Source organism: Volvox carteri (genome assembly GCF_000143455.1).
Source record: "Volvox carteri f. nagariensis unplaced genomic scaffold VOLCAscaffold_14, whole genome shotgun sequence".
NCBI classification, from domain to species: domain Eukaryota; kingdom Viridiplantae; phylum Chlorophyta; class Chlorophyceae; order Chlamydomonadales; family Volvocaceae; genus Volvox; species Volvox carteri.
This window is the reverse complement of record NW_003307557.1, coordinates 198,472-211,482: the sequence shown is the minus strand read 5'-3', so window position 1 is coordinate 211,482 and position 13,011 is coordinate 198,472. Positions and strand designations below refer to the sequence as shown.

The following is a 13,011-nucleotide window of genomic DNA, read 5'->3' as shown; positions in this document are numbered from 1 at the left end:
TCAGTGCATGAAGATCGCCCTGCGCCGCCGCTCTTCCATCTCCCGCCGCTCGTCTTCCTCGCTCAAAAAACTGCTGTGCTCACTGTAGTCATCGTCCTCTGTACGGTAGTACGACGAGACCTTGGCGAGCTGCGCATGCCGGCGGCGCCGCCGCCCGAAATCCTCCGCGTCGTCCTCATCATCTTCATCATCATCATCGTCATCATCGCTGAACGGGCCCCGCCGCCGCATCGCCAGTGCTGAACCCCAGCCGTAACCCCGACCCGCGTCCACATCCGCCGGCTCCACCTCATTATCACCTTCGTCACTGCTTCCGGCGCCATTGCCGTACGGCGTGTCTTCCTCGTCGGGGTAGGAGTTGGCGTAGTAGCTCTCCGCGTTGGAGTCCTCGCTGTCGTGCTCCTCGGCTGCCGCTGCCCGCTGTGCGGCCTCCGCATCCAGCTCTCCCGCCCAGAAAAACTCGTCATCGTTCTCAGCGACCTACGAAAGGGAGGTTTTCCCGGGAGCGGTGAAACCGGGCCCGGACACGGACCGGACCCGGGAGAGGAAGGGCGGAAGCCTCGCGATGAAGAGCTCCTTCCACAGCGGCGGATGGCGCCAGACGCCCTGCGCTCCCGACTGACCTTTGCTGTCCGCCCGCTGGCCCCCATTCCTCCGCTCAACAAGGTCCTATACATATTCCTCTACCCGTCGCCCTGGTCGCTGTGCCACAGCCAGCAGCGGCACGGCGGGCTGCACACCGGTACGGGGTACCCTCTTCCCTAAGGAGGCCTCACCCTGCACTGAATATACACAACTTGCATACTGGCTATCACTAGCTGACCATCTGACAGAGCAAGCAAGCAGGCTAGTTGAGTGATGCATTAACTGGCTTATGACTGCGTGATCAGCTGCCAGTTGGACGACTGAGTCGTCGACATACCCGGTGCCTACCTAGCTGGCTCAGTCAGTGGCCCATATGAACTCAGTGAGTGATGTCAATGACCTCATTCAAAGAACCCAACCAACCACCCACCCAACCCGGGTGGCTATCCCACGAACCAGCTCGCGATGCGCACATGGCACTATCTCGCACCTCGATGATCGGCACGGCCATGTCCACAGCTGCCGGCGCATCCAGCCACGGCCAGGACTCCTCAGCACCGTCCTGCTCGCCCGGCTCCGCGTCATCATACACAGGCACGTACACATCGTACACAAAGCTGTCACCGTCTTCGCTCATCCGCGAATCCCCCGCTCCGCCTCCACCTCCGCCGTCCGCCGCCCCTGCCACCACATGTCCAGCGCTCCCACCAGACGACCACCCAACCTCCCGAGGCCCGCCCGAGGCCGCGACGGCAGCGGCGGCTGTAGCTCCAAAAGCCGCGACACCGCCAGCAGCGCAGGCCCTAACGGCCGCCTCTGCCTCATGAAATGGGTCAGCAGGAGCTGCTGCAACTGGACCTGGCTGCGATTCTGGCACAGGTACAGTTGCAGGTGCGGGTGCAGTTGCAGGTGCGGGTGCGTGAGATGGTGCCGGAGCTCGCGCCGCCCCTGCCGCCGCCGCTCCCTTCTGCGCCCTTTTCGGTCTCGCGGGAATCCTGTGGACCTCCTGCGGCTGCTGCACACTCAGGCTCTTGAGCACCTCATCCACCTACGGGGTTGGAGCGCGCAACCCACGACAGCAGGGGTCAGGGAACCAAGGAAAAGGAGCGGCAGGCGGACAGCGAACGCCGACAAGACACTCCAAACAAGAGCGCTGGCCATAGTGTTGCAAGCTTGATACTCTTCTACAGGCGATAATCCCGCACAGCCCTGCCTCGCGCTCGCACTCGCGTGTGGAAAGCAGTAAGCCCCTAGTGCCTAAGTCACATCAACAGTCCGGCCATTGGCTGGATAGTTTACTTTGCTAAAGCAGTCACTGTTGGCTGCATCTTAACACAGCCGCCTCAATGCCCAGTCGGGGGCCCCCCAAAACATATACACACCCCAAACACTCTTGCCCAGGAACCCACCAGAGGTGCATAGCGCTGTAGGAGCTCCGCCTCCTCGCGACTGGGTGCTGCTGAGCGGGATAACGAAGCCATCCCCGGCTGCTGCTGAGCGGGCGCCGGCCGCGGACCCTGCTGCGGCTGCTGGCTTTCCAACGGATGGGGCAATGTGCGGGATGGTGGCACCAACTGCTGGGCGGGATGTCGCTGCTGCTGCTGCTGTTCCTGTAGTTGCGGTTGCGGCGGAAGCAGCTGTGGCACTGCCTGCGCCTGCTGCGATTGTTGAATGCTCGCGACGCAGCGCCCCCGGGTCCCCGGGCGGTCTTCGCGCCCTGGCCCGGTGGACCTGGTGTTGGGTTTTTTGGCAGCGGGCAGTCGCTCCAGGTCGTACATGTTGAGGAGGCCACCCGCCTCTCCACCCACCTCGCTGCCCTCCGCCGCATCCCTCTTCCGCCGGACCTACCGCCGTACCAAGGACAGGGGGCCGCGGCGAATGATGGATACATATGTCTTTCTGAGAACGTTAACAATATCTGTTTAAGCAACCTTGAACGAGAACACAGCATCTTAGCTGCCTCCTATGCACCTGGGATCGCGATGGCAGCTGCTACGGTAAGATCCTGAGGTGTCGCGGGGCGCTGTATAAGCGTGTGTTCCGCGCTTGGCATGCCGTCATGCCCCGCAGCTGGGCAATGCGGGCCCGCAGCAAATAAGCGTCCATGCATGACCCGTTCCCGAGTTGGGCCCATGCTTGGGGGTTGTTCACGGTTGTGCCCTGCATGTTTTCGCGTGCAGCTTGAAGGCTACGCCGCGGAGGCACGGAGATACACGCCTACGTGGATGTGTACCTCCATTCGATACGCGTTTGTAAAAGTTATAAATTTCAAATTCCGCAATCACGAAGTTGCATGCAATCACGACGTACGCAACGGCATGCGTGTTGAGCCCGAGAGATTTAAAAGATGGCACCCTATGTGTGGGACAGGGTTTCTCTGCCCCAACCCCAACACACAAACGCACATACACACTCTCCACCCACCTGCCTGTACCGGGCAGCACTGGCCGCCTGCTGGTGGGACGTGCGCAGCGCCGAAATGCGGCTCTCTGTCGAAGTTCCGCGAGCCGCCTTGGCGGGAGTCCGTTGTGCTCGTGGTCCCGAATCACGAGGCAGCGGTGCCGCTTGTGGCAAGGCGTCCTCGTCCTGAAGGCCTTGCGGCGGTGCCGCTATCGGCACCTGAGCGGGCTCTAACGTGCCTGGCACCTGCGCTGACGCCGGTTCTGCAAAGAGGAGTGTCGAGGGCGTCGGCTCCAGTGCCGGTACTGGTCCTGGGGGTGGTTGCTGCTGGGTGATTGCTGCTGCGCCCGGAACGCTCGTGGAAGTTGCGCCTTCTGCTGGGGCGCGCAGCATTTGCAGAACCTCGCTTTGCGACATAGCCTGTTGGGTTGGGCCCCATGGGTCGACGGGTTCCGGGTTGTTGTGTTGTGTGCGAAGCGGAGGGAAGGGGCATGGCCGCAAAACGCCGCTCGCTGACTTGCCGGAAGCTGGAGCGGTACTGTCTGGCTAAGTGGGGGCGATAAGCACTTAGGTGAGACCACCCCTTCTTACCCTACGGCGGGCGTGTTTACGTGCGGGCTGGGCTTCGGCTCCGCGTGCTCAAGCCATCCATAACGACCAACAGCCTTAGTGGGAGGGAAGAACCCCCCTTCGGCGATACGCAGGTGAGGGCAACGGTATAATCAACCTCCCGAGCAATGGCAAGCGGCTGGTTTCAGATGCGCTCCTTACCCGCCGCCGAGAAGTGTTTCACACAAGAATTCATAATAGCATTTGCGGACGAGCGCGCTGCCTTTCCAGGACCGATTTCGTTGGACACACCTCGAAAATTGAGATATCCAGCGTCCGAAGCCTGCGGAAGCGCCGGCGCGGCGCCATCGTGGGTGTTGCGGCAGCTGGCCCCATAACCGACAAGCCCTGGAACTGTAGTAGAACTTCATCGTAACGTGGCTGCTTGTTCCTGTATGCCCCAGCAGCCTCCAAGACTGTATGGATAGGTCGTCGAACAAGTAAAAAATGTCAGGGTGGGCGTGGGAAGAACAATCGTCACAACAAAAGGTCCAACTTACTAATCTCCGGCTCCCCGGGATCATCACGCCTTCGTTTGATGCGCACGATAGTCAGCGCTGATGAAGCATGCTGCTGCGCTCCTCCTCCGGCTTGGGTCGTCCTCCTTACTCCAACGTCTGCCTCAGCCATTATCCTTAGGTGACCAGGGAACCTATACTACATCAACGCAATCATGCTGCAGTGGCCTAAAGGGAGCTAGGAACACGATCTCGCTGATAGTGAACAGGCTGTCTCTGCCGTCGAGCACGCCAGGTCAAGTTGCCAGAAGCATAATTATAAACGTAAAGAAAACATAGGCAAACCTATCTTCATTTTTATCATTCAAGTAGGAGTGGGACAGGCTTTCCTTGTTCCTTTCATTCCAAGGTTGTATTTGCTATGCCGCACACCATCCCCCGGTTCTTCTCCCTGGCCTCGCCCTGGTTTGCCCCAGAAGTGACCGTTCATTTCATATTTCTTGAGCTTTACCGCACAGCGTGCTTTTGGGAGCTTTTGTGGTTTGAACTCAAACCATGACCTACGCGGACAGCCCTAGTTGGAAAGACCTCTCACAGCCCATACGTTATCACCACTATCATCATGGTTCTCCCAGTTTGTGCGGTCGTAAAGGTGGAGCGAATCCACACGCCCGCGATCCGGGCCGAGAAAACCCCGAAACCACGGTTCTTCTCGTTTTAGCCGATACAGCCGCCTGTCAAGACTCTCCCCCGGATATTTAACAAAGGCGGGGCGCAAGTCATGCTCGTCCCCAAGATCATTTTGGATTTGCAAATGTATCATCTTCTGTCATCACGGCCTCCTGCTCGATGACCCTGTGGGCCTGCAATGATTTCACCTGACTGCCTGGTTTTCGGCGATGCACTCCTCCGCGCACCTTGAGCCCCGTCCTCATGGCCCTTGACAACCGTCCGGAAGCATCACAAGGTAAGCACTCCGCGGCTTTCGCTCCCCACCTTCCCCTTCAGGTCCTTGACGCCACAACTGCAGCGAGCCACATCCGCGGCCTGTTCGGAGCCACCTTGCCACCTTGTCGCCTGATGCATCTGTCGCTATTAGACCTCAACCACAACCTGGATATGCATGTGTGTGCCACAGAGGCTTTTAATCCTCGGACTTTATCATCTTGTTCGTCACCATGGTGATGCAGTTGAAGCCACATTCCCCGCGCGTCACCGTCCTTTAATTGGAGACTCACAGAAATGGCCGTGTGCACAACAGGGCCCCAGGAAAAGTCGGGCCTTCTTCGCCCTCCTCCGTGCTTCCAGCCAGGTCACGAACAACATCAAGCAGAGCGTCTAGCAGTCGGCAAGTCGCCCTGCCCCGTGCCCCCCCTCCTTGTACAAGTTGCGGCCACAGCAAATCCTTGATCCTCTTCCGCCCTCTCACCCGCGCCTGCAGGCCGCATTTCAGCCCGCATTGCTCCATGATGGATGAGACCGCAGATGAACTCTCGCCGCGACAACTACAGCGACCACAGGCAGGCAATCGAGATGGTAGTATAGCTGCGGCCTACGGGACCGGCCCACTACCAGCACCACCACCGGGAGGGCAGCCCCCACGGCGACCACCTAGTCGCCCTTGCACTGCTCCCCGTAGGCCCTGTGCTCTGTGTGACACACCACCGCAGCCTGCAAGGGTGCGCCAAGGCTCCACTCGCCGCCGCAGGAACGGCCAGACCCACCTCGCAGATTACCTCCCCTTTCCGATCGGTCATCCTGGCGATTTCCTGGCCGAGGAACCCCCGCCGCCACCGCCTCCTTCCCCGCCTTTACCTCCGTCGACGCCCCCGCTGAGACCAACAACGCCCCGGTCCCCGCCGCCGCCGCCGCTGCCGATACGGCAAACCTCAACCTCCCTTACTCTTATTACGGCGCTTGTGCTGCTGTACATGGGCCATGCCGGCCTAGTTTCAGCTGCCCCGGTGATGCCAGGTAGGTGCGGTCTTTCACTACCTTTCAACTCCGCGCGCGATAGGTAGCATGCCGATCTGTAGGGTTTTGTCTAGGTACGGAAGCTCTATCTCCAGGAGGAGGATAGTCTCAGCAAGGGCCGTTGCCATCCGGAGCCAAGCCGTGATTGACTGCTCTAACGGCGGATCCAACGGCTCCTCGCAGCAGCGGGCAGCAGCTAGGCCCCCCTTCAGGTCGCAGCGGCACCACATCTCTTAATGACCTGGACCCAAGGGCTGCTCTCTCCCCTCATGGCCCATGACCCCCACGCAGGGCCCGGCGGCGGGGCGCCACCGCCAGTCGCCCCCCTCGGTCGCAAGGAAGGACCCCCACCGCCGGGAGGAGGACTCGGAGCAAGCAGTATCTCGTCCTCAGCTGCCGCCGCCGCTGCAACTGGCAGCCCACCCATAGCGAACGGCGACAGGAGAGACAACGGGGCAAATGGCAGCCAATGGAACAGTACCACAGGGAACAAGAGCAGCAGCAGCAGTAGCAGCAGCCAGAACGGGGCCGCTGCACCAGTCGACCGCAGCCCCCAAGGCCCGCCGCACCGCCAAGCTGCGCAGCAGGTAGCGGTGAGCCCGCCTTCTGTGCTCCGGCCGCCGTCTCCACCACGAACGGGTTCGGAGCCCCGTCCTGGGGCCACCTCGGTGCTGCGCGGCGGCTCCTCCGACTCCATTACGCAGCCGCCTCTGCCGCCCCCAACGCCTCCGTCACCTGCGCCGCCTGTGCCGCCCCCGTCACCTCTGCCGCCTCCACCCCCTCCGTCGCCTGCGCCGCCTGTGCCGCCCCCGTCACCTCTGCCGCCTCCACCCCCTCCGTCACCTGCGCCGCCTGTGCCGTCCCCGTCACCTCTGCCGCCTCCACCCCCTCCGTCGCCTGCGCCGCCTGTGCCGCCCCATCCGCCGCCTGCGCTGCTCCCACCTCCTCCTCCTCGGCCGCCGTACTGCCATGTCCACTCCCTGACCCAGCTCCCCCCGGCATTAACCGGCAGCCCAGCAGCACTCCGCGGCTGCCCCTTGGTGGTGGGGTTCCTGGTGGGCCTGGGCCCGGCAGCCGCTGCAGGTGGGGCCCCAAGGAGCTCGAAGGAGTCTACTCAGCAGGAGGGCAGTGGCGGTGGTGGTCGTGGGGGTGGTATGGCTGAAGGTGACAGCGGTGGTACGAGAAGCAACGCGGCTCCCATCGACGACCTATACGGCAATCCGCTGTGTTCCAGAGGCATGATAATAAATAACGGCCAGGTGAGGCGTGCAGATGAGGTGTGCGGGATGAAGGGCCAGAGCAGCTTTTGTGTGTGTATATGTGTGCGTGGAAATACAGTGCAATGCGACATCGTAGATTGTTGTCTGCTGCGTAACACGCAGTGCAAAATTACATAATATTGTAATACGCGCTGCAATGCAACGCCGTCAATTTTAGCCAACAATGTAATACAAAATACGTAATACCATATCTTTTATTTAACTATATTGACAATACTAAATATTTCATATGAATATAAAAAGTACATATATTATTACACTGTACAAATAATATTTAGTAGATTATGAGCCGGTTTCTATTGGCTTTTAGTGCCACCTTTTAGTGCATATTATAATGTAGAATTATTCAATAGATTATTAATAAAGCTAAATACATAAATACATTGTGTTATATATATTGTATATAATACACGTAATAATTATTATGTTTCATATACAAAATATAATGAGAGCAAAGAGGACCCGAAGGTCTAAGAGATTGAACATGAAGGGCAGCAGCTTCTTGCTGAGGAAAAATATTGCGTTAATAATTAGCACAACAGAGCAAACTAAATAAATGCAGGACAAGCTTCTTCGAGCTGTAGCAGAATCCGAGAATATAAGAAATCGAAAAGAAGCCAGAAATTATTCAGTTATTGCATTAGGGAAAGCCATTATTATTACCGGTAACTGGTAATTTTTCCGGGGCTTTATCGCATATCCCCCAAATTGTAAGTGATGATGCTAAATAATTATTGATGGTGTTAGGATGATAAAAGACGAGCTAATATCCAGTTTGAAAATTTAAGTATGGTATAGAATCTATCTAAGAACTTAAGGAGGGTATGGATTACCATAACAACCATCATGCAATATCTCTGATAGTACCAGATGCTTCGTGTCTCGACCCGCAGGAGAGTCTGTACGGCTGGCAGCTGGCGTGGAGCTTCAGCTCCTACCCGATTTACAGCACGCGTGATCTGGGGGAGGCCGTGCTCGTCACCTCAGGTGTGTAGCAGCCGCTGTGGCAGGGAGAAGGTCGCCAACGGCCACCGAACAACCCAACCACCATGTACGACGATCGCCAACATGTCGTTGTAGGGGTCCACACCTTAAACAATGTAGCTGCTCTGTTACATGTGTGTATGTGGATCCACAGTGTGCAGTACAGAGAGACAGCGCCACCGCGGGATTACACCTCCCCCAGGAATACACCCCTTCGAAACCCGCGACTGCACCCAGTCGATCACCTCCGCAACCCACCCGCGCCGTCCCTCTCCACCCCATCCCGCATGGACCCCGCACCCCGCTGCATTCCTTCTGCCCCCCATCCCTCCCCTATGCCCCCAGGCAGCGAGCTCTCCCCCGTGCGAGTGGTCAACACCGCCGGAGCCGCCTCCATCTCCCCCGCCGGTGGCACTGCCAACTTCACCTTTTCGGTTGAGCCCACTACCTCCTCTGAAGGGTGGTCCGAGGCGCCCCTGGAGTGGACCTCTGTGCAACTCAACGGTCAGCGTTGCGCGCAGCTGCCGTCGCGCAGCCTCGGTCTGCCGGCGTGTGGTATGCCGTATAGCCAGCTGGTGACGAAGGCCAGCACGGCGGCGGCGCCGCCGCCCCCGACAACAACGCCGAAGTCTCCACCCGGCGGCGGTATTTAAACGGGGAAGGAAGGCTCCTGGATGGGGAGGGTGTCTGAAGATGCGCGCTGGCCGTGCAGGGACAGGATTGCAGCCCCATCTGCCCGGAGCTCCCTCCCCTCCCCCTCCCCTCCCCACAGCAGCCTCCCTGCCAGTCGGCTGAATGATGTGACCCCTCGCGGCCCTCCCGGGACTCTTCTCCCCCGTCCCCGGCCTGGCATCGCCCCCAGTTGAACCCAACCCTCCGCCGACCTCGCCGACCTCCCCGACCCGTGCATGTGCTCTCCCCCCCCCCGCCGCCGCCGCCTCCTCCCCTCTCAAGCCCCCACAGGAAACCCAGCTGACCTGGCCTGCGCTTCCGTCTTCTGCTGCGGACAGCTGGACAAGGTCTCCGGGCAGGGCAGCGGCCCCAGTCCCGCCTACAACAACGCCAGAGACGGTGGCGGCGGCGGTGGTGGTGGTGGTGGTGGGATCACAGACCACAGTCCCATCGCTGTCCGAAGCGCTGCCGCCACCATGCCGGCACCCCCTGTTGACCCCATGGCGCAGTCTCGTACTACGACGGGCAGCGGAGCTTCCGGGGCGTCGGAGGTCTCCGGACTGAAGCCCTTTCTGTTTGCGGGTAACACCAGCAGCAGCACCAGCGGCGGCGCCGGCGGCGGCAGCGGTGGCGGCGGGACTGACGGCGTTATTCTTTCGCCGGAAGCGGTCGTACGCCTGCAGAACCTTCTGACACGGGCCGGTGACGGCACTGACGTCTCCGCGGAGCTCGTAGCAACGCTGCAAAACATTGTACGGCAGGGGGGCTCTAGGGACGGTGGGGTCACGGCCACCGCTGGCGGCGGCGGTGATCTGGATGCGCTGTTGGACAAGGCAGCTCAGGCCGCCAAGGAAGCCAACAAGGCCCAGCCACGCTTCCTGCCACTGGCGCCGACGCCGGCGCCGCAGGCCATGCCGCCCGACGCGCCTGTTTTTGTACCGCCATTTCCGACAATCGCGATTAAGGACGCCTATGAAGGTTCTCGCGAATTCACCGACCCACGGGTCATGCAGCAGTCCGTCGATCCTGGTCTCCCGGGCCCCAGCACGCCGGCAGCTGTTGGATCCGCTTCCGAACCGCCGCCGCTGACATCGAAGTCGCCGCCGCCGCCGTCTCCACCGCCTCCGTACACTGCCCGGTTTTTTCAGCCGCCGCGTCTGGATAGGCCATTCGGCTTTGCGCCTACTGCCCCTGCAGCACCGTACGGGTCGGTTCCCAGCGCGCCAAGGCAAACAGCACCCGATACCTTTGTCGTACAGATCCCAGCGGTTAGGACGCCTGGCGGCAGGTCTGACAGCACGAGCGTTACGGTGGCGGCTGCTGACACTGGCAGCGCCGATAGTGGCGGCGGTAGTGGCCGCCCGTCGAGTCCGAGTACGCTGGCGGTTGTTGGCGCATCCATTGGCGGCGTGGTTGCCGTACTGTTGATTTCCTTTCTGGGCTGCGTCCTAGCCGCGCACTACTACCGTCGTTGGGAGAGGCGGCAGCAGGCGGGGAGCAACGGCGAGGTCGCCGCCGATGCTCCGGGCACCGCAGCCTGGATTCACAGAGCAACGACGGCGGCGAAGATCGCTGTATGCGGTCTGACCGGCAGCGAGTGCCCCAGCGCTGCTGACGAGGCTGTTCCGCGGGGCGGGGGCAGCGCCGTCGGTCCAGCTGCAGGTGCTGCTGCCTCCGCCGCCGCCGCCATCAGCCGTACAGTTGCTGCCGCAGCCGCCAGCGACACCGCTGCCCACCCAGATGGGCCTTTTGGATTATCGATTCCACCGCCGTTTGCTATTGAAGATGATGCCATGGCGGCGGCGCCGGTACCGCCCAATGGGGCTGCTGCGGTCGCGATGTTCAATGCACGGCGTGCGGGAAACGGCCGGAGCGCCGCCAGCAGTGGCGGCAGCGGCACCAGCACCACTGCCGGAACCGCTCACGCCGTACGACGGGCCACATTCCTGGCACATCCTACTTCAGCGCCGTCATCTCTGCCATTGCAGCCGCCGCAGCCGCAGCAGCAGCAGTGTCCGATGCCTCCGTCGCCGCCGCCACCGCCACCATCACCGCCACCATCACCGCAAGGGCAAACCTGGTCCAGTTACGATGAGGACGTAAACGCGGCCAACCCGCTAGCGGCGGGAAGCGGCGCCGTACATGGTGACAACAACGCCCAAGCCATCCTGACGTCAAGCCTCTCTCTCCCAAAAGGGCAACAACTGACGGAGGGTGGCGATCGTGCCGTCGCCGCCGCCCTCGGGGCCGCCGCCGCCCCCGGCGCCGCCGCCGCCCCTCCAACCCCAGCAGTACTGCATTCCGGCCTCGGGTCGTGGCCTCCAAGGCCGAAGCCGCCGGTGCCGCCATCTGAATGGGGCGCTGCCGCCACCGCCGCCGCTGCGGCCGCGCGGGACGGTCCCGAAAATGATGTTACAACGCTCCTGGCACAGGGTGCTGGCGGCGGCGGCGGCAGCGCTTTCCAAGCAGCAATCCGTCCACGGGCCTGCCGTGGCATGTCGCTGGGCGCATTCATGGCGGCGATGGCCCAGGAGTTGTTGATGTTCGGTCCGCAGCCCGACATCTACAACATTGCTCGCCTCCCGACTTTGCTCGGTGGCGGCGGGGTTGGGGCCAGGGAAGAGCGGCACGTCTTCAAGAGCGGCAGCACAGGCGTCGCCGTCACCGATGGTGAAGCCATCGTCGTGGCGGGAGAGCAGGCTACTGCGGAGCTGTCCGCCGCTTCCGCCGCCGCCGCCCCTGCTTCCCTGGTCTTTGGCTCGCCGCCGCGGTTGCAGGACGCCGAGCCCAATGATCCCATGCTCCCACCGCTTCTGCCCCCGTCACCTTTCCTGTCGGTCCCACCGGGTGGTACGACATCTTCAGCCCTTGGCTGGGGATCTGCGGGAGGGCCACGATCGCTGACGTTGCCGACGCCGTCGGGGATAGCAATGGCGGCAGCTGCCGCCGCCGCCACCACCACTGGGATCACGGCCATCACCAACGCCCGACTGCCTAGCCAGGGTGAGAAGCAAGGACAAGAGAAAGGTGCAGCCCTCCCCGCCGCCCTGTCCTCGCCAGCACAGCTGCTGGACCGGATGGTGCTGCCGGCGACCGGCGCCAAGCCCGGGCGGACCAGCGGCGTTGGCGGCAGCGGCAACGTTACCCCCCGGCTGCCAGGACCGATTGGGGGAGCTGCGTCAGCTGCGGCTGCTACCGCCGACGCCGCCGACGCCGCGGAGCCCAATCCCATCTTGGCGGACAGGGCTACTGCCGTTATCGGCGGCGGTGCTGGCGGCGATGGCGATGGCGGCCGTGTGCGCCCGCCCTGCTCGAGGCTTCTGACGCCACCGCTGGCAGCGTCCTGCCAGTGTTCACCGTTGCCGGGCACTCGGGCTTTTCCCGGCTGTATGGGCGCACCTCGCCTAGCTGCTGGCGGCCATGGTGCGTGGAGTGGAGCAACCGCCGCGGGGCCCGGGGTACCCATCGGGGATCCCGTGGGCACTGAGGCGGAGGCGGAGGCGGTCCCAGCCGCCGCAGCTGCTGTGCCCGACCGCAGCCCCGTCCCTGCCACAGCCTGCGGAACTGCTGCTTCGCCCTTTGCCCGCAGCAACACGGTGGCTGCCAGGGTGCTCCTCGACCTGGCCAGGCCTTCCGGAGGGAGAGCGGCAGGGGGAGCGGCAGCCGCACCTGCCGCCGCCGGGCCTGGCCCTGATGCACACTTCACCTTCCTCCGGCAATCTCAGCAGCAGCCTCAGCAGCTACAGCAACAGCAGCCGGGTGTGCACCCCCCTTACCCCGTGATGTTACCGGGAGCTATCGTGAACGGCCCCGTTGCCGCGGCGGTGGCGCCGGTGCTGCCCCCACCTGCACCGGCACTGGGGTCTGGTGTCGTCGTCGGCCTTGGCGGCTACGGTGGCGATGGCTCAGGCAGCGGCGCGGCTGCCCATGGTCCCGCCGGCGGGGCTGTCGCCAATAGCGGGGGTAGTCTGGTCGCCCGCGCCAACACTGTAGCCGCGGTAGCCGTACGCAGTACCGCAGTACCAGCCGATAATGTAACAATGTAGCGG

The 13,011-nt window shown here is 62.1% G+C and overlaps 1 protein-coding gene across 1 annotated transcript; it reads right to left on the bottom strand.

The window, feature by feature from the left end:
• On the bottom strand, positions 1–4,224 carry VOLCADRAFT_89733 (uncharacterized protein; the record flags this gene model as incomplete). The annotated part of the gene is made up of 6 exons (XM_002949309.1): positions 1–480; positions 1,076–1,633; positions 1,995–2,429; positions 3,010–3,405; positions 3,847–4,010; positions 4,095–4,224. 6 exons carry the CDS (start codon positions 4,222–4,224, stop codon positions 1–3), a joined length of 2,163 nt encoding a protein of 720 aa, XP_002949355.1.
• Positions 4,225–13,011: the final 8,787 nt, after the last annotated feature.